We start from the raw sequence: 21,609 nt of genomic DNA, 5'->3' as shown, positions 1-21,609 counted from the left end.
AAAATCACATAGGACCAGGTAAAATGCTTTTTTACCTGTATTTAATTGTAAGCAACCTGGTATTTAAAAATAAGAAAACATTATCTGTACTTTATATGAGATACTAAGGTTTTAAATAATACCAGTTTGAGATTAATTTCTACAGTCAACTCTATTACATGAGAACTCATGAATTTCATCCCCCAAATATCAAATTTTAGGTTAGAAGAGCACAAAGTTTGGGGCTTAATCAGAATGCAAGGTACCTTTTTTTTTTCTTTTTTACAGAAAACAGAAACTGTTGACAGAAAACTGTTGGGGAAAAAGTAGAATTTTTCCCATACAAGTTTAATTTCCAGCTATTTTCCTCTAAACATATTCCACTACAAACATATGTCTCTGTGCAATTAAAATAACTTAATTTTTATTGATTTTGAGCAATTGCATAATACTCCTGATCTTGTTGAAATCATCACAATAAAAACCAAATTGGCACCTTGACATCCTAACATTTATCCAAAGACTGTAAAGCCCCCCAACCCCCACCAAAAGTCTTTTAGTCAAAGGGTTATCTTTCTTTTCCAATCTGTGTGGGATTTATACCCTCATGCTGATTTATTTCATTTCATTTTGTTTGTATTTCCAGAGACACCAAATTTAAACATTACTTTTAACTCAATCTTGCTTAAGAAATGCAAATGGTCAGTAAGCATATTATATAATAAAGAAGCCTATCTAATAACACCGTTAAGTGCTGTGACTTAATATTCCCCATACATTGTTTGTTATTTCTTTAAAAATGGCACTTAGAGCTGTTTATAAGGTCAACAAAAATAAACAATTGAAAAGAGCTACACAATTAAAAAGAAGCCATGCAGAAAGAAAAAAAAATACCTTTAGTATCTTGTTCGGGTTCACTTTCTTCTGTTAATAAAAACAAGACAAAACAAACACACACAATAAACACACAAACAAAACAACACATCATGAAGAGGGAAATCTTTGACCACAGAAACATCAGTTGTGCAACAAGATTAATTAGAAGCTGCTTGTTTCTTATTTCAATAAGAAACAAATGCAATCAAGGAAAACTGCAGACCTTTTGAAAGCAAACTATTAAATGACATAAGATTTCAGAATGATTACTTTTAGCCAGGCAGTATTATACAGAAAATAAACTACAGCATACCTAACAATGTAGCTCTTTCATGAATTTTTATTCTAATGTTGACAGTTACCCTTTCTTTCAAGGCTACAGAGTGCCTGCTATTCTCATACATTGCGTTCCCCCCTTGTAGCTTAGAGTCTCCTCTTACCAGGCCCTGCTGTGAAGTCAGTGGTGTTCAATCTGGGATCTCAGCTATCATTTCTATGGCAATAGACTCATGTTGTGGTAAACAGAGGATTAGGGGGTTTCTGCAGAATAGAACCTACCACCAACAGAGATCTGCAACTCTGCACCAACACAGAAGCTGCTTGGAGAGCAGAAAGGAGCAAATCATTACCTTCTGGGAATCTACTAAGGAAGTAAGGTCCACAGGATATTGTAAAATGTTTAGATTGAATAGAAAGAATTGAGAATTTATAAATGTTTAAAAATCCTAGAAGAGAGACAACAAAACCAAATTAATTGTTCCAAAATGTTTAATATAACCATGTCAGACGTAGTCCCCAAGTGGAACTCTAGTTTTCTTTCCTGAAGTTTTATTTGTTCATGTAAATTTGAACCTTTCTTAGAGTTAGTAATACGTCAACTGCAATATTTATTTGCAAGTAAAAAATGGCCATGCTATTGCTAACAACATTCAATGACGATAATACACTTGCATAGTCTTTCACAGATTGTGGATATTTTCATGCACATTTTTTACTTGATCTCGTTTAACTCTCCCCATGTCTCTGTAATTGAACGTAATTGATATTATCCAGCCTGAGTTTGTGGACCTGAACATGCAGTGGAAATGTTCCGCCAGCGACCGCATCGTGGGTGCCAAGGACCATGTGTCTATCAGATGAACTTAGCCAAGGTTGACAAGGTTATAGGCAGGTTTAATGGCCAATTTAAAACCTATAGTGTCTGTGGGACCATTCTCAGAATGGGTGAGTCAGATGACTCCATTCTCTGACTGGTCAAGACCAACAGCATCTCAAAGAACTTCTGATTGGAGAGAATTGTGAGTGTTGAATATTTGTCATAAATAAATAGTGAAACCCTTCACTTCCTCCGCGCCAAAATTAGCCCATTTTCCAGACAAAGGATCTAAGTCTTGGAGATTTGCTGCAGGTGCAGAGCTAGAAATTCAACCCCCTTTTCAGACATTGAGTCTTCCCCATGAGAAGGTCTCATATTTACACTTAACACCCAATCCCCTTACATTTAAATGAATTTGTAATTCCTCATTTAGATTCTACTGTCTGAACTTTCCCTACCTCCATCAACTCAGTGGTACATTCTTGGTTTTTGTTTATAAACATCAAGTTCAAAAACTATTTAAAACTTCTGAATTGAATATATTTATCGTTAAAAGGAGATTTAGAGGTCGTCTGTCAAATGTACCTTCAAATGAAGAAATCTTTTTTTTACAATATTCGTAATGGTGCCTGGTAAAGCACAGGTATTGGATAAATATTAGTTTCTTTCATATTTAAAACTGGTCATCTGGACATTAGGAAACTGCAGATTCCCTGTCTGTATCACATACCTCAATCAGGAGAAATGAAAGAAGGTCCATGACTGGGCCAGATTAGACTTGAAAAATTGCATTTGAATGCCTTCGGGCTGGACACATCTTTCTAGAGCCCCAGAACAATGTGTTTGTTTCTAAGTTTGGAAAAACAAACAAACAAAACAAAACAAAACAAAAACTCTCTCCCTCTCTCTCTTTTTCTTTTTCCTTTATCAGCCAAGTAACTTAGAGTGGTTGGGATGGCCATGGTGTTTTTATAGGGATATTAAGTGTCTTTATTCTGCAACTGTGGTATCTCCAAAACTTTATTCCACTAAAGTTAAAGAGTATCAGTAAACTTTTTCCATTAGTAAATTTTGAGAATTATATTCACTTGTCATTTTCTTCTCTTAGAGTGTTCTTTGTCAGGGTTCAAGGGCAACTGCAGGTCAATTCTGAGTCTCCTTTCAATTTCGCTCCATGATCTATACAGAACTATACTTGAACTCTACTTTGAGCGTAGGCTCAATTTTAGATAATGTTAATTTTCCTTTGAAATTTTTCAGTTTGATGTTATTGTTGTTACTATTGTTCATTTTGCCTTATTTGGGATTGGAAGCAGTGCAAAATTTTGAAAGAATACACCTATTTCATCCACTGTAAGTAAACAGTGGATGAACTCAAGATATGAAAGAATGTCTAAGATTTGTCATTTTCCTGGGAGGAAGCTTAGAAGTTCTACCAGAAATTATAGTTTCAGTTATAGACTATCAAAATTTCTTTCTAATGCAAATATATTATACCTCTTTATAGATACAAATTTATATATGTTTATGCATTAACATACACACATTTACATGCATGCACACACAATTGAGGTTACTTTAAATTAGAGAAAATTATGCAAGAAAAGTCTGTAGGCCTATTTAAGCTCAGGTATAGTTATTCACTGTATTAATTTGTTGGTCATTTTAAGCTCAAACAGTAGTCCTAGTTTTTCCACATATCCTGCTTGCCTAGCCTACTAGGATCACTCTTGACTTCTGAACTTGTTGTTTTACCACTTATCAATTTTAAAATATTCTGCCTCATAGTCTTTATTCCCATTTAATTACTAAATTTTTATTTAACTGCTTTATATGTAATGCATTGTTCTTGTCTTCCAAATTGATTTGTAATCTTCTTTAGGGAGGTTAGGACTAGAATTAAACTGGGATTAGTATCAGACTTTTGTTGCTGCTTTATTTTCCTCTAAAGTCCAGCACAGTCTCTTGTAGAAAGAAGAACACACTTATTGTTAAACAAGTTATTTGCCAGTTGCATTAGTGGGGCATTTTCATCCTATTTTGTTGGAATTGTCCAATAGGGTATTTAGAATAATCAATGACTGCTCTTATTGGACTAATCTGAGATATAACTTATTCACTTCACTTCAACATCCAAGGTAAATAGTAATCCATAATTTTCTTGAAAAGTTTTATTTATGAGAAACTCAGTACCATAGTAGCAATCCATTTTGATCAACTGTGTTATAAAGGAGAGAGAATATCTGTAAATCAAAATCAAACCAAAACCAATCTCTTTATACTTACTATCTATAAGACCCTTTTCCCACTTCTATCCACCTAACAAGAATGAAACTGTACATAATATGTAGTCTTTTATCCCTCATCCCCCTTCCACTCTTTTCCCCTGAGTCCCCAAAGTCTAATGTGTCATTCTTATGCCTTTGCATCCTCATTATCTTAGCTCCCACTTATGCATGAAGGCATACAATGTTTGGTTTTCCATTCCTGAGTTACTTCACTTAGAATAATGATCTCCAATTCCAACCAGGTTGCTGTGAATGCCATTATTTCAATTAATTTCTAATGCGTTATTTCTGCTATATAGGAAAACTGTTAATATATGTGTACATAAGTGTGTTTTATTTGTAAATAGGATTAATTATCATATTAGTTAAAGTAGCTTTGGAGTTGATACTCTTGTGTTTTCTAGATGGATAAAAATATCACTTTTAAACATCAATACTTTTGACCTCTTTCAAACAATAATATAAATTTTTATTTTTATATATTCAGCTGGATAGAATTTATATGATGATATATAATAATTATAGCACAAAGAGTACTACTCAAGTTGGTGTTATGATATTACAATTCAGTCATCTAGGTAGAATATAAGTACATAGCAATAATGAAGATATAATTTTTTGCTACCTAAAAAGACAAAGCCATATTAAAAAACAAGATGAATATCTCAGTGTATAAGAAAGTAGACAAAACACAACAGATAAGTAGTCACTGCTGAGTTCCAATTCTATAAACAGAGAAAGGGGCTTGAAGTTTGATTTCTCTAGAAGTGTACTATATGAGATGGGGGATTGGAGGCTCGCTGCTTGAAACCAAAGCAGTCATAGTATCGTAGTCAGAACATGTGTTATGCTTTTGACGGTTTAGTGACTGGGTCTGGATTGAATGTCAAAACATTACAGAATAGGGTCCTACAATTGCTCCCTGAAATATCTTATATGAATGAAGGAAGTAGAGGGCAACCCCCAAAATTACTGGAAAAGGAATAAATTATTTCAGAGAGATGATGATAAGATTTACAGTGGCAAATCATAATTTCAAAGCACATTAGGAAAACAATTGCTAAGCAAGAACAAATTGACTTTCAACTTAATGAATTCAGTAACTGAGGGATTAATTTACTCTGGAAGAAAACAAAGAAGTTCAAAAGGAGTTTAAGAACCTTAAATAATAGTATATGTATAAAAATAAATTATAAAACAAACAGGCAAAATTGAAATACATATAATAGTAGAAATGCTAGAAATTGATAATAACAAACAGAGACACAAAAGATATGATAAACTCAAGCTTGGACAAGGTCAAGTGAAGAATTAATGAATCAGAAGATGGCACTTAAGCCATCATACAGCCCTGAGGCCAGAGAGAAAGACGGACAGAAATGTGAAAGATTAACTAAAAGATGGGAAGAACAGATTTAGAGCTCTAATATATGCTTACAGGAGTGTGAGCAGTAGAGAAGAGAAGGAAGAGCAGAGAGATTATATTTGAAGACATAATGGTGGAGATTTTCTAGGCTTGAAGCAGTACATGAAACCCCAGATCAGTTAAAGTGGTGGCTTTTAAAACTCGAAATTCATTGAATCACTTATGAAGTTTAAGCAAGCAAACAAACAAACAATTAAATGCCGGACACACAATTTAGGTTACTGAATCAAAATTTTTGCCTGGGTTTTGGGGATGAGTATTTTTCAGAAGTACTTGAAGACTGCCTTTCAAGTGGCAGTGGGATTGCATAGGAGGATTAATACAAACAATTTGACATTGTTGTAGTTTTTAAAATTTTTTCATTTCTGAGATTTTGGTGCACCCATCACCTGAGCAGGGTAAACTGTACGTAATATATAGTCTTTTATCCCTCATCCCCCTTCCACTCTTTTCCCCTGAGTCCCCAAAGTCTAATGTGTCATTCTTATGCCTTTGCATCCTCATTATCTTAGCTCCCACTTGTGGATGAAAACATACAATGTTTGGTTTTCCATTCCTGAGTTACTTCACTTAGAATAATGATCTCCAATTCCAACCAGGTTGCTGTGAATGCCATTATTTCATTCCTTTGTATGGATAAGTAGTATTCCATGGTATGTACGTGTGTGTGTGTGTGTGTGTGTGTGTATGTCTATGTAGTAGTATTCCATGGTGTGTGTGTATATGTATGTATGTGTGTGTATTTATATGTCTCACATTTTCTTTATCCACTGGTTGATTGATGAGCATTTGGGCTGGTTCTATATTTTTGCAATTGCAAATTGTGCTGCTATGAACATGCATGTGCAAGTATCTTTTTTGTATAATCACTTCTTTTCCTCTGGGTACATGCCTAGTAGTGGGATTGCTGGATCAAATGGTAGATCTACTTTTAGTTCTTTAAAGAATCACCACACTGTTTTCCATAGTAATTGTACTAGTTGACATTCCCAACAACAATATAAAAGTGTTCCCTTTTCACCACATCCCATGCCAACATCTATTATTTTTTATTATAGCCATTCTTGCAGGAGTAAGGTGATATCACATTGTGGTTTTGATTTGCATTTCCCTGATAATTAGTGATGCTGAGCATTTTTCCATGCTTGTTGGCCATTTGTATATCTTCTTTTGAGATTGTCTGTTCATGTCCTTAGCCCACTTTTTGATGGGATTTTTTTTTTCTTGCTGTTTCAGTTCTTTGTAGATTCTGAATATTACTCCGTGGTCAGATCCATTATTTGCAAAATTTTCTCCCACTCTGGGGGTTGTCTGTTAACTCTGCTGATTATTTCTTTTGCTGTACAGAAGCTTTTTAGTTTAATTAAGTCCCATGGGTTTTTTTGTTTTTTTTTTTTTCCCCCGTGATGGTGTCTCGCTCTGTTGCCCAGGCTGGAGTGCAGTTGCACTATCTAGGATCACTGCAACCTCCACCTCCCAGGTTCAAGTGATTCCTCTGTCTCAGCCTCCAGAGCAGCTGAGACTACAGGCACGTACCACCACACCCAGCTAATTTTTGTATTTTTAGTAGAGATGGGGTTTCACCATATTGGCCAGGCTGGTCTTCAACTCCTGACCTTAAGTGATCTGCCAGCCTTGGCCTCCCAAAGTGCAGGGATTACAGGCATGAGCCAATGCACCCGGCCAAGTCCCATCTATTTTTCTTTGTTTTTGTTGCATTTGCTTTTAGTTCTTGGTTATGAAGTCTTTGCCTAAGCCAATGTCTAGAAGAGTTTTTCTGATGTTATCTTCTAGAATTTTTATGGTTCCAGGTCTTCAATTTAAGTCCTTGATCTATCTTGAGTTGATTTTTGTAAAAGGTGAGAGGTGAGGATCCAGTTTCATTCTTCTACATGTGGCTTGCCAATTATCCCAGCACCATTTATTGAACAGGGTGTCCTTTCCCCACTTTATACTTTTGTTTGCTTTGTCAAAGATTGGTTAACTGTAAGTATTTGGCTTCATTTCTGGGTTCACAATTCAGTTCCACCGATCTCTGTGCCCATTTTTATATCAGTACCATGCTGTTTTGGTGTCTGTGGCGTTGTAGTATAGTTTGAAGTTGGGTAAGGTAATGCCTCCAGATTTGTTCTTTTTGCTTAGTCTTGCTTTGGCCATGTGGGCTCTTTTTAGGTTCCATATGAATTTTAGGATTGCTTTTTCTAGTTCTGTAAAGAGTAATGGTGGTATTTCAATGGGAATTGCATTGAATTATAGATTGCTTTAGGCAGTATGGTCATTTTCACAATATTGATTCTACCTATCTATGAGCACGGGATGTGTTTCCATTTCTTTGTGCCATCTATGATTTCTTTCAGCAGTATTTTGTAGTTTTCCTTGTAGAGGTCTTTCACCTCCTTGGTTAGATATATTCCTAAGTATTTTATTTTATTTTTGTAGCTATTGTAAAAGCGGTTGAGTTCTTGATTTGATTTTCAGCTTGGTTACTGTTGGTGTATAGGAGAACTACTGATTTGTGTACATTAATTTTGTATCCTGAAACTTTGCTGAATTCATCTACCAGTTCTAAGAGTTTTTTTGGATGAGTCTTTAGGGTTGTCTAGGTATAAGATTATATCATCAGCAAACAGTGACATTCTGACTTCCTCTTTACTGATTTGGATGCCCTTTATTTCTTTCTCTTGTCTGATTGCTCTGGCTAGGACTTCCAGTACTATGTTGAATAGAAGTGGTGAAAGTGGGCATCCTTGTCTTGTTCCAGTTCTCAGGGGTAACACTTTCAACTTTTCCCCATTCAGTATAACGTTGGCTGTGGGTTTGTCATAGATGGCTTTTATTACCTTAACGTATATCTTTTCTATGCTGCTTTTGCTGAGGGTTTTAATCATAATGGAATGCTTACTTTTGTCAAATGCTTTTTCTGTGTCTACTGAGATGATCGTGATTTTTGTTTTTGATTCTGTTTATGTGGTGTATCACATTTATTGAGTTACATATGTTAAACCATCCCTGCATCCCTGGTATGAAACCCACTTGATCATGGTAGATTACATTTTTGGTATGTTGTTGGATTCAGTTCACTAGTACTTTGTTGAGAATTTTTGCATCTGTGTTCATCAGGTGTATTGGTCTGTAGTTTTCTTTTTTGGTTATGCTCTTTCCTGGTTTAGTATTAGGGTGATACTGGCTTCATAGAATAATTTAGGGAGGATTCCCTCTTTGTCTATCTTGTGGAATAGTGTCAATAGGATTGGTACCAATTCTTCTTTGAATGTCTGATACAATTCAGCTATGAATCTGTCTGGTCCTGGACTGCTTTTTCTTGGCAATTTTAAAATTACCATTTCAATCTTGCTGCTTGTTATTGGTCTGCTCAGAGTTTCTACATCTTCCTGGTTTAATCTAGGAGGGTTGTATACTTCCAGGAGTTTATCCATCTCCTCTAGGTTTTCTAGTTTATGTCCATAAAGGTGTTCATATTAGCCTTGAATAATGTTTCATATTTCTGTGATATCAGTTGTAATACCTTCCATTTCATTTCTAATAAAGCTTATTTGAATTTTCTCTCTTCTTTTCTTGGTTAATCTAGCTAATGGTCTATCGATTTTATTTATCTTTTCAAAGAACCAGCTTTTTGTTTCATTTATCTTTTGTATTTTTTTCCATTTCAATTTCATTTAGTTCTGCTCTCATCTTTTATATTTCTTTTCTTCTTCTGCATTTGTGTTTAGATTGTTCTTGTTTCACCAATTGCATGGAGAATTGGAGGTGTGGCCTTGGATTGTCTATATGTGCTTTTTCAGATAATGCTATGAATTTTCCTCTTAGTACCATTTTTGCTGTATCCCAGAGGTTTTGATAGGTTGTCTCACTATTTGTTACTATTATCGTTCAGTTCAAATAATTTTTAAATTTCCATCTTGACTTCATTGTTGACCCAACAATCATTCAGGAGCAGGTTATTTAATTTCCATGTATTTTCATGGTTTTGTGTGTTCCTTTATTTCACTGTGGTCTGAGAGAATATTTGATATAATTTCTATTTTCTTAAATTCACTAAGACTTGTTTTGTGGCCTATCATATGGTCTCTCTTGGAGAATGTTCCATGTGCTGATGATTACAATGTATATTCTGCATTTGTTGGGTAGAATGTTCTGTAAATATCTGTTAGGTCCATTTGTTGTAGGGTATAGTTTAATTCCATTGTTTCTTTGTTGACTTTCTGTCCTGATGATCTGTCTAGTGCTATCAGTGTAGTATTAAAGTCCCTCACTGTTAGTGTGTTGCCATCTATCTCATTTTTAAGGTCTAGTAATAATTGTCTTATAAATTTGGGAGCTCCAGTGTTAAGGTGTATATATATTTAGGATTGTGATATTTTCCTATTGAACTAGTGTTTTTATCATTATATAATCTCCCTCTTTGTCTTTCTTAACTGCTATTGCTCTATAGTTTGTTTTGTCTGATATAAGAATAGCGACTCCTGCTCGCTTTTGGTGTCTGTTTGTATGGAATATGTTTTTCTACCCCTTTACCTTAAGTTTATGTTAGTCCTTATGTGTTAGGTGAGTCTCTTGAAGACAGTAGAAACTTGGTTGGTGAAATTCTTATCCATTCTGCTATTCTGTATCTTTTAAGTGGAGCACTTAGGCCATTTACATTCAACGTTAGTATTGAGATGAGGGGTACTATTCTATTCATTGTGCTATTTGTTGCCTGAATACCTTGTTGTTGTTGTTGTTTTCATTGTTTCACTGTTATATAGGTCCTGTGAGATGTAAGCTTTAAAGAGGTTCTATTTTGGTGTATTTCCAGAATCTGTTTCAAGATTTAGAGTTCATTTGAGATTGTAGTGCTGGCTTTGTGGTGGCTAATTCAGCATTTGTCTGGAAAGACTGTATCTTTCCTTCATTTATGAACCTTAGTTTCACTGGATACAAAATTCTTGGCTGATAATTGCTTTGTTTTAGGAGGCTAAAAATAGGACCCCAATTTCTTCTAGCTTGTAGGGTTTCCGCTGAGAAATCTGCTGTTACTCTGATAGATTTTCCTTTATAAGATACCTGATGCTTTTGCCTCACAGCTCTTAAGATTCTTTTCTTTGTCTTGACTCTAGATAACCTGATAACTATGTGTCTAGGCAATGATTTTTTTGCAATGAATTTCCCAGGTGTTCTTTGAGCTTCTTGTATTTGGATGTCTAGATCTCTAGCAAGGCCAGGGAAGTTTTCCTTGATTATTTCCTCAAATATGTTTTCCAGACTTTTAGATTTATCTTCTTTCTCTTCTTCCTTCCAACTATTCTTAGGTTTTGATTTTTAACATAGTCCTAAACTTCTTGGAGGCTTTGTGCATTTTTAAAAATTATTTTTTCTTTGTCTTTGATGGATTTGGTTAATTCAAGCCTTGTCTTCAAGCTCTGAAGTTCTTTCTTCTGCTTGTGTGATTCTGTTACTGAGACTTTCTGGTGCATTTTGCATTGACACTATTGTAGTTTTAAAACCTGTCCACAAATTCTCCCTTGGAAAAGTAGAGTATAGTTCCTCTGCTCTCCTTGGAAGCAGGCTGGACTTAGACTCACTTCTAACAAATAGGATGTGGCAGAAGTGACTGTGTGTGGCTTTTGAAGCTAGACCATGAAAAACATTACTAACTCCTCCTTGTTCTCTATTAGATCATCTACTCTTAGGGAAGGAAGGCACCATAGTGTGGGGACACTCAAGCAGCCTGAGGAGAGACCCACATGGGGACAAAGGGAGGCTTTGCACTGGCCAGCATCAATTTATACCAACTTATGAGTCAACCACATTTGAATTAGATCCTCCAGCCGATTCAAGCTTTCAGATGACTGCAGAAGTGGCCAACATCTTTACTGCAAACATAATCCAGACATTGGCCTGGGAAAGTCACTCTGTACTTCCTGAGTTATAGAAACTATGAAGTGATAATCGTTTATTGTTTTAAAACATTGAGTTTCTGTGTAATTCGTTACAGAGAAACAGATAACTAATACAGATCCTATGACAAATTATGGTAAAAGTACTGGTAATCAAAGGTAAAAAGACCAGATAGAAGAACTCTGTTACCTACCAAAGAATTATAGTTACAATGACAGAACACTTCTCATCAATTGATGTAAGAAGACATAGGACAATACTGAGGGAAAATATCTGTCAACTTAGATTTCAATGTTCACCTGAATGATCAGGGTAAAACAGTGGCATTTTCAAATACACAAAGACAAAGACAAAGATATCTGCTCACAGATCTAATTGAATGAACTAATAAATAATATATTTCAGAAATAAGAAATTGGAAACAGAAGAAAAAAGGCACATGAAAATCGAATGATGAACACAGCAATTGGTGGTATATATTTATAGAACTCTTTATGGACCATAAAATAATTCAGTGTTTTAAGATAAATAAAATTTTGGATAATGCCAAGGAAAATGACAGAGGATGAGGGAAGGTGCTGTTAGATGAGATTTTAAAGAATGATAAGATGCTTGCTTTAGTTAAAGAGACTGGAGAAGATCCTATATGATCTTAAACTGTTAGAATTATAGCATCATATATGTATATTAAAATGTAAAAGTAATCACTGAAATATAACATTGTGATCCACAATTTCAAAATCAGCAAAGTGGTTGTGGGGTGGGGTAAAGTGGAGAATTAAAAAAATATATAATGATCTACCAGAAAACAGAAAAGGAATTAAAAAAAGAAGCAGAGAAAAGAAACAGCATAATACACGATAGAAATCGTCTAAAGAATAATAGAAATAAATTTTCAGAATAAATACAAAGACCTACACTTATCTACTAAAAATAAAATCTTTTGGATTGAATTACAAAAGTATTTATCTATATTCTGCTTACAAGATGGTGGGGAGGTTGGAAGAAAGGGATAGAAGAATACCAAACAAAGAGCACAGGAAAACACAAAACAAAGGAAGAATGTGGTAATGATATTAATATCAAACAATACAGAATTATGATAAAAGGTATTATAAAAAAGGGTTGAAGAGGAACATCATCCAAAGGTTAAAAATACAATCTGCAGAGGAGGAATTAAAACAATAATTAATGTGTATGCACTTAACAATATAATTTCAAACATATAAAGCCTATAAGAAAAGCTGCTAAGGCAAAACTAAAATTCTCCAAATTAAAGCCTATTGAGAGTTTACTGTGAATGTCCCCTGTGAAGGAGAAGGCCAATTTTAAATTATGAGGGCAGCATTCAAAAAGAAGGTCATTTTTTTCAAATATCAAGAAAGGACAAACATAACAGTTGCCTATGATTCCAAATGCAGTTTGGTATTCTGGTACAATATTAGTTTATTGAAATAGGAAATTAAAATATAATGTTTATAAATGCTACAGAGTATTTCTCAAAATGGAAAATTTTAAATGCTTCTCAGTTTAAGTTATCCTTGCCTCTAAATTTACTTCTCAAATATTAATTTCCTGAGCTTTCTATTACTTTGTGAGAATTTATTTGGTGACAGCATTAATGTTTAAGATGATTTGTGAAAATTTTAGAAAATAAGAAGTGTGTATCAAGAAGAGATGTAAAAATTATTCCAATTATATAAACCACTCTGTTTTTTGCCTTTTAAAAAAAATAGACTCTTTTCTGAAGATCATTTTATTAGGTTAGTGCAAAAAAAGTAATTGCAGTTTTTGCCATTATTTCTTTTGCACCAACCTAATATTTTCTTTTTTCTTTTTTTCCCCAACTTCTATTTTAAGTTCAGGGGTACAAGTGCAGGATGTGCAGGTTTGTTACATAGGTAAACGTGTGCCACGGTGGTTTGCTGCACAGATCAGCCCATCACTTAGGTAATAAGCCTAGCATCCATTAACTACTCTTCCTGAAGCTCTCCTTCCTCCCACTCCCAGCCTCCAACAGGCCCCAGTGTGTATTGTTCCCCCCATGTGTCCATGTGTTCTCATCGTTCAGCTCCCACTTACAAGTGACAACATGTGGTGTTTGGTTTTGTGTTCCTGCGTTAGTTTGCTGAGGATAATGGCTTCCAGCTCCATCTATGTCCCTTCAAAGGGCATGATCTCTTTCCTTTTTATGGCTGCATAGTATTCCATAGCATATATGTACCACATTTTCTTTATCCAGTCTATCATTGATGGACTTTTAGGTTGGGTCCAAGTCTTTGCTATTGTGAATAGTGCTGCAATTTAATGAAATGGCACTATGAAAATAAGATAATATTTGTTCCTAGATTATTTTATTTTCATAGTGCCATTTCATTAAATTGTTTATCATTTTCGTTATAGTCAATATCTTGAGAAAATCTCTGACCATTTGGTAAATAAGAACACCACTGCAGGGCTTTTTCAAAGGACAAACTCAGAGGCTGGGAAGTCAAAATCTTAGTAGTAGGATACTTTCCCTACACTCATGTACAATACCCTAACAGCAATCCAGGTGGTAGACTTGGATCCTCACTTCACTCTCACTAGCTGTTTTTTCTGAGTTGCTGTTCAACTTCTCTGAACTTCAGGTTTTTTATCCAGAAAACGTAGTTATTAACTTCCAACTCATAGAATTGTGGAGAAGATTAAATGACATGATTTATATAAAGAAATTAATTAATATAGCAGCTAACTCATAACTGGGAAGTACTAGAGGTAAATTTTGAAGCCAGGTCTTCTAGTTCTTTTTCTTTCTCCAGAGCTTTTTTGATCTCTAGGATATCTTTCTGAGTCATGAAAGCTGTTCCTTTAATGGACTTCAAAGGGAGAAGGCTTTATTTTATTTTGTAACGTCAATCTGCTTAGCTGGCTGTATCCTAGATATTGATCATGTTAAGTACCCTTTTCCGGTGTTAAAAAGCATATCCTTAACTCCTTTCATAAACTGAATTATTTGAGACAGAGAAATCACTCTGTAGAGAGAGAAATTCTTTCGACCCTGTTATTAAAACATAGATGCTCATCTATACAGATTATTTGAATCTGCTCTTAAATAGACTATTTGTCTCATCTGGCATCATATTTTAAGAATAACTGAGTTGGAGATGTCTGTTAGAAGGCAAGGACTACAAAGAACAAAATGGGTTAAATTGTTTTTATTTTTGACTTAAAAAACACATGGCCCAGGGTGGTTGAAAAGTAATCCTATTGAGGCTCTGTGATACTTTGTTTCTGAACAGATACTTCTTTTCTCAAAGCCTTATCATTAAAAGAAAACCTAGCAATAATAACAAACCTAAATAAATACCTGGTTTCTCTTTCCTGACTCTTGGTAGCTAAAGCAAAGAAACCCGATCCTGGTGTACTGCCACTGTTTACGTTTCTGTCTGCTTTGAAGCAGGGCAATGCCTGAAGAGGTTTACCCACTGTGGCTCCAACTCTGAAGGAGTCAGAAGGCAAGCTCCTTTAGAAAACATACACATCATCCTCAAATACAGTGACTCTCTTCTCCAGGACAAAATAAGCGCTGCCTGCCTCAATGATATAGGATTCCCTCCCATGGCTTGGGTTGGGAACATTTCTGTGGCCTTTGAGATGGTAACGTTTTTCTCACTTGTAAATATGGATGGTGAATAGTGGGTACGAGCAAGAAATGTTTACCATGTAAAGCAGACAAGAGCTACACAAAGTTTACTTGTTTTTGTTTCAGTCTTAGGTGTATATAGAGCAACCGCACTTTTGTTAAACTGGTTCTGAAAATATATTAGAAGTTTAATCATCAGCCAATAAAATATGTGACTTCATTCCTGATTCACTTTTTTCTTCTTAAAGAAAGTTCATTTTCTGTTTTTTGATGGGAGGAGATGCTAAACTGCTTAATTACCAGGACAAAGAAGTATTTCTTAGTTTACCTTTTTAAAACATTTTTATTTTGAAATAAGTTTAGATTTACATAAGAGTTGCAAAGATAGTATAGAAGGTTTCCATGTACTGTTCACCCAACTTCCCCTAATGTTAGCATCCTGTATAACCATGGTATGTTTATCAAAATCTTAGTTTACTTTTAAATAACTTTTTTGATCTAAGCTCTGGAAGATGCCTGCACTCTGACATGCGTTAAATGAGCTGAGGTCTATTAAGAATAAGATTTTTGTTTTAGCCAACCGGAAATTTTAGTTGGAAAAATAAATAGAAGCCATAAACTTAATCTTAAATCATACCACAGTATCCCGGTTGCCTAAAGTGGCTTGGGTTGGGAACATTTCTGTAACCTTTTAGATGGAATTCTGGATGCCAGATAAAGCCATATGCCTCCAAACCATAGGTTCCCACATTGTCAGGATGTTAGGTATCTACCCATTTAAAAATTATGTCTAAGAGACAGCTAGGCATGGTGGCTCACACCTGTAATCCTAGCACTTTGCAAGACTGAGGCAGGTGGATCACTTGAGGCCAGGAGCTTGAGAGCAGCCTGGCCAACATGGTGGAGCCCCATCTCCACTAAAAATACAAGAATTAGCCGGGCATGGTGGCACATGCCTGTAATCCCAGCTACTCAGGAGGCTGAAGCATAAGAATCGCTTGAACCTGGGAGGCGGAGGTTGTAGTGAGCAGAGATTGCACCACTGCACTTCAGCCTGAATGACAGAGAGAGACTCTGTCTCAAAAAAAAAAAAAAAAAAAAAAAAAAAAGGAAAGAAAAAAAGGTCCAAGAGAAGATACCAAGAAGATGATCTCCATGTTAGCCTGTGAGTCAAATCATGGTTTATTCTGTTTTTATAGCACCACTAATTGATACTGTCCCAAACTCTCTAATCCTTCTTTTACTCCCTGGTTATGAGTCAGTGTCAGGCTGTGCTTGCATGGTAAATCTGAATTTTTTCCTCTATTTTCTTTTTCCTCCCTCAATGTGATATGATCCTCACCAAGAGCTCCTCGCTCTTCATCAATCAAAGCCCTGTTGGCCCTCACCTCTCTGAAGCTTTCCCTGACCTTTCCCTATCTCCTCTGTCCTGTGTATATAACCCTACACAAACTTCTATCATTGTAAATATATTGCACTTTACTTGTTTGCATATCCATCTTCCTCACTGAATTTGAACACTTTTCAAGAAATGAACCACATCCCTCTTTTGTCTGTACCCTTAAGAATTACCTCATTGCATAGAACATAGTAGGCATTCCACAAATGGATGAATTTGAAGCTATCCTAACATTGATATCTTACTATTTGCAGATAAGCTTTCTCCTTGAATTGTTTGGATTCATCTGGAATAAAGTCCCTCTAAGTAGAAAACCTGAAGTCAGTGTTTTTCAAAGTGTGGTTCATGGGTCACTGTATTAAGGATCCTTTGGGGTGTTGTTAAAAAGCACTAACATAAACCTATCAAATATGAATAACTGGGGAATGCATCCTGAAGCTGTGTCATTTAGTAAGATCTCCAGATGCTTCTGATGTGCACTGGCATTTGAGAACCACTTGGAGGAGAAGTTCCATGAATCCGTCAACTTAGTTATTTCGTTCTCTTTCCATAGAGGTCTTAAGGAAGGTACATTGATATGGCCATAAATTAAATGAATAACAATATATTAGGATCAGGGAGAAAACCTCTGGATGGTTTGGTGTAACAGATACTATGACTAAGCTTCAAATTGGATTCTAAGATACATGCCAGGCCGAGCAAAAAATAAAGTAAAAGAAAATAAAGTACACAGTACTTACTATGGGAATGGATAAAATGTCAGTTTCTCAGCGGAGACCCTTCTCCCCAACCCAGGCACTGATTTTTTTTTTTCAGAATAAACATGAGTTAAAGGTTTTATTTAACTCATTCACAAGGAAACCAGTGAAGTGTTGCAACCAGGTGAAAGGAGAATCCCAAGGACAGACCCATTTATAGATCAGGAATATTAAAATGACTGTGCAAACAGAGCCAGATTGGGTTTTTTGGTTGTTTTTCCACTGGACAGAATTCATTTGCAAGTCTATGGAGGAGAACGATTTAGCATTGCTGCCAGTTATCTACAATTTATAAAGCTTTAAAACAGCTCCCACAGAATTGGAATCAGACAACACAGGTATGCTCTAGAATGACAACACACAATTTTCCATTTAAGCACAAATTGTTCCTTATAGTCTCCCCACTTTTGATTAAAAAGAATCTCAAAGATTCTTGATGACAAAGTGAGTATGGCCTTATTAGATTTAGCCTGGTTCTTTACACAGGTGCATCAACAATGTTAACCATATGGGCATCAAGAACGTTAACCATATGGGCCTTCTTTAAGTTTGTTCCACTGGAGGTCTCTATAAGAAATCTCATCTTGGTCTTCTGCAAGCTTCTATTAATTTGCTGTGCTGAGGCTAAGGATGTAAGTTCAAGGAAATTTCTCCGTAAGATTTCATCTGCAGTATCTATTCATTTTGGCCTAATTCCTTTCTCCTTCAAATTTTCAAAACATCTCAAGGATCTTGGCCTGCCATGAAAGTGACCTCCCTTACCACCTGCAAGGCTAGACCTTGTATAAATCCAGGTCAGTTTTCCTCAGAGACCTTTGCCAGCATTGGCTCCATTAAGTCAACCTTAGTTCACTAAAAGGGACAGATCATGTGCAGGCTATGGCTTCCCCAGGCTGGCAGGAGGCTCTTCTGCAGCCATTGTTCACAGAGCTTCAGCCAGGCACTAAATTTTTTTTATTATTATACTTTAAGTTCTAGGGTACATGTGCACAACATGCAGGTTTGTTACATATGTATACATGTGCCATGTTGGTGTGCTGCACCCATTAACTCGTCATTTACATTAGGTATATCTCCTAATGCTATCCCTCCCCTATCCCCCAACCCCACAACAGGCCCTGGTGTGTGACATCCCCTTCCTGTGTCCAAGTGTTCTCATTGTTCAATTCCCACCTATGAGTGAGAACATGCGGTGTTTGGTTTTTTGTCCTTGCAATAGTTTGCTGAGAATGATGGTTTCCAGCTTCATCTATGTCCCTACAAAGGACATGAACTCATCATTTTTTATGGCACTAAATTTTTAAAGTGATTTCTCACTTGGGATTTACTTGGGAGCAGTGAGTGCTAGAATGGATCAGTATTTTCAGCAAGATTTTTGGTAACTATCTATTTCTGTAGTGAATAAAATATGATATAAGCTCAGGATACACACGAAGGCCACCTTCACTTTTATGTTGTTGTACTATTTTTTTTTAACAGATTGACTCCAAATAGCCTCTCTCCTGTTAGCCATTAAAGGCACCTCTTTACACAGCTTCTTAGATAAGCTTCCCTTTATCACTTGTCACGGTGAAGCCACACCAAAGTTATAATCTCTAACAAGTAACAAGAATGCAGGTACAAAGCATTGCTGATTGAAAGTAGATTTATGTTCTTTGGAGACAAGATGAGCAGTTGTTAATGTTGACATTCTATTTATGAAATTCAAGAAGCTTGACTAGTGGTATTCTCTGGATAGATGTCATCCAGCTTTATAACAATGTAAACAACAGACAACAATACCAACAACAGCAAATACTTATCAAAGAGCTACTGCATAGACACTGTGAATATGCTATCTGAGTCCATTTTAAGAACTCTGTGTTCTAGATAATATTACCCCCCATTTCACAAATGAGGAAATAGACTTGCAGAGGTCAAGTAAATTATCCTACCTCACATAACTGTAAGCAGCGCAGTCAGGATTAACACCCAGGTCTGTCTGATACTAAAGCATGTGAACTCTGCAGAGTATTATCTACACAACATAAATATTAAAAAGAGGAAAGAATTGGAATAGGTAGTGGAACATGTCCTGGACTAGGAATAAGACGCTCAAGTTCCTTTGCCAACCTGGGCAAAGTCACAATTTCTTTGGTCTCAAGTGTCTTTATCTATAAAATAAAAGATGTTTCCGGTCTCAAATTTATTTTTTTAAAATATTTTTAAATAAATATTTTTTGTAGAGAGGGGGTCTCACTATGTTTCCCAGGCTGGCCTCGAACTCCTGGCCTCAAGCAATCCTCCTGCCTCAGCCTCCCAAAGGGCTGGGATTACAGGCGTGAGCCACTGCCCCTACTCTCAAATTTCTTTATCTACAAACTAAGGAATTGAACTATATGACTTTGGGGTCTCCTTGCAGATTTAAAGTTGGTTATTATTCTTTTGCTAGAACCAAAATTAATACAAATAAACTATTAAAAATAAAAATTTAGTTTTTGCCATTGGACTTTATTGCTTGTACCTCAGAGATAAAGATGACACATGGAAAAGGGAGCTATAATTGTCTGCACAAGTGCGTAAATCACTGCTTCTGTTGCACAGAAGTTATATTGGCCCTAGAGCTAACATTGATAATTTCTATTTGAGTGTTTACTCTGTGTCAGTCACTCTTGTAAGAGCTATAAATATATCATCTACTTCTACATTCTTCAACTTATGATGTAGATAGTATTATTAACCTAATTTTACAAGTAGGGAAACTGAAGCACAAAGAGATAAGTAACCTACTGGAAGTTATACATGTGATAGGTGGTAGAACCAGGATTTGAACTCAAGAAGTTTACCTGAGACTCTAGAGCCCATGCAGTTTTCTTGAGATCCTACCACCCATGTTAAGTCCTCTCCAAAAATAATGCCTTGTATAGTTTGTTGTTCATGGAAATAAATATAGCAATTACAATCTCAGAGTCATGTATTTGATATCTGAAGAAAATAACTGAATGTAAAATTACTTGAACTCCTTATTGCCATAGAATTCTAATAGCTTTCCATGATATCTTTGCATGAATCAAAATAGTCACATTTTGAAATTAAGCCCAGTGGAGGCATGGCCTTCTCTGTCTCATGTTGCACCTGGAACGTTGCGCAGTGTGTCTTTGTTGGATGAACTAATGCATTAAAGAGAAAGAAATTTTCCTTTACTGTGTATGTATGCTTGAACTTATGCATCTCATTTTAATATCTGAAAACTGATATTAAAAACTCACTCCAATGAGAGTATACGTATTTCAGGTCACGATAACTTGTCATTTCAAATAATATAATGCCAACATTATACTAAACAATTTAATTATTTTAAAGTACATTTTCTTTAACACTGCACTTTAAGAGGGCCTAACTATGTGTTGACTTGAAGCATTATGTATTATCTATTCAGTGCTATCATTATTATACAAGTGACTTTTTCTTAGAGAAATGCAGTGACAACTGTTCAACTAAAGGACCACTTTACCATTCTTCTCTGAAAGCCTTATAGAACTTTTTAGATGAAACCATACCATAATATACCATAATATCCCCTAAAGTCAAAATCAATGGGTCAAGCTCCTCTTTTAGAACATGCATCCTATTAAATCATGCAGATTTAATTTTCCCAATGATAGCCTCCAGGGATATCAGAGGTTTGTGATTTTTTTCTTTGTTTGGTTTTCAAATGCACAATGTACTCATGACAGCAAATCAAACCTGTTAGTGGCATCAAACAATTAGGACTGATGCCGGGAACAGGACCACTGCAAATTTTATTAAAACTGCAATCACTAAGAGCACAGCACACGGTGGGGTTTTAAATACCTCTCTCTGTGGCATTTGTGATATTAAGAGCTGCAGCATAAACAAAGGAAAAAGCAAATCAAATGTGGTATAAACATTACATGATTGCTTCCACTTTTGTAGATGCAACAAGTAAATTTGATCTCTAGGAAAGAAGGCAGCCAGAAGTCTAAAATTTTGAAGACAATGCTGATCTTTTATAGTTATGTCTATTGACATCTGCTTCTGTGACATGATAGATAGATAGATAGGAATTATTATTTATTTTCATCTTTTGGAATTCTACTTGTCTTACCTATTTCATATGTCTGCAAAAATATCTTCAGATAAAAAGTTTCTGAATAGATTTTGTTGGCCTTAAGGGTAGATAGTGCAGCCTTTCAGATTGCAAAGAAACTGGGCTGGCAGCATGCAGGGGTCCTGACAAGTGATGGAGACTCATGCACTGAAG

General features: G+C 35.6%; 1 protein-coding gene across 2 annotated transcripts in view; it reads right to left on the bottom strand.

Annotated features, from left to right (window-relative positions):
* Positions 1 to 21,609, bottom strand: part of MUSK (muscle associated receptor tyrosine kinase) — a 131,689-nt gene that overhangs the window by 71,122 nt on the left and 38,958 nt on the right. The window contains exon 6 of one of the 2 annotated variants that reach the window (XM_019033160.4): positions 874 to 903. The exons of the other annotated variant lie outside the window; for it this stretch is intronic. Within the exon in view, the coding sequence (XP_018888705.2) occupies positions 874 to 903 (30 nt within the window). The remainder of the gene's footprint in view (positions 1 to 873; positions 904 to 21,609) is intronic. 2 annotated transcript variants of the gene reach the window in all.

This window comes from Gorilla gorilla, chromosome 13 (assembly GCF_029281585.2).
Source record: "Gorilla gorilla gorilla isolate KB3781 chromosome 13, NHGRI_mGorGor1-v2.1_pri, whole genome shotgun sequence".
Lineage (NCBI taxonomy): Eukaryota > Metazoa > Chordata > Mammalia > Primates > Hominidae > Gorilla > Gorilla gorilla.
Note: the sequence above shows the minus strand (reverse complement) of the source record. Positions and strands in the feature narration are given on the sequence as shown.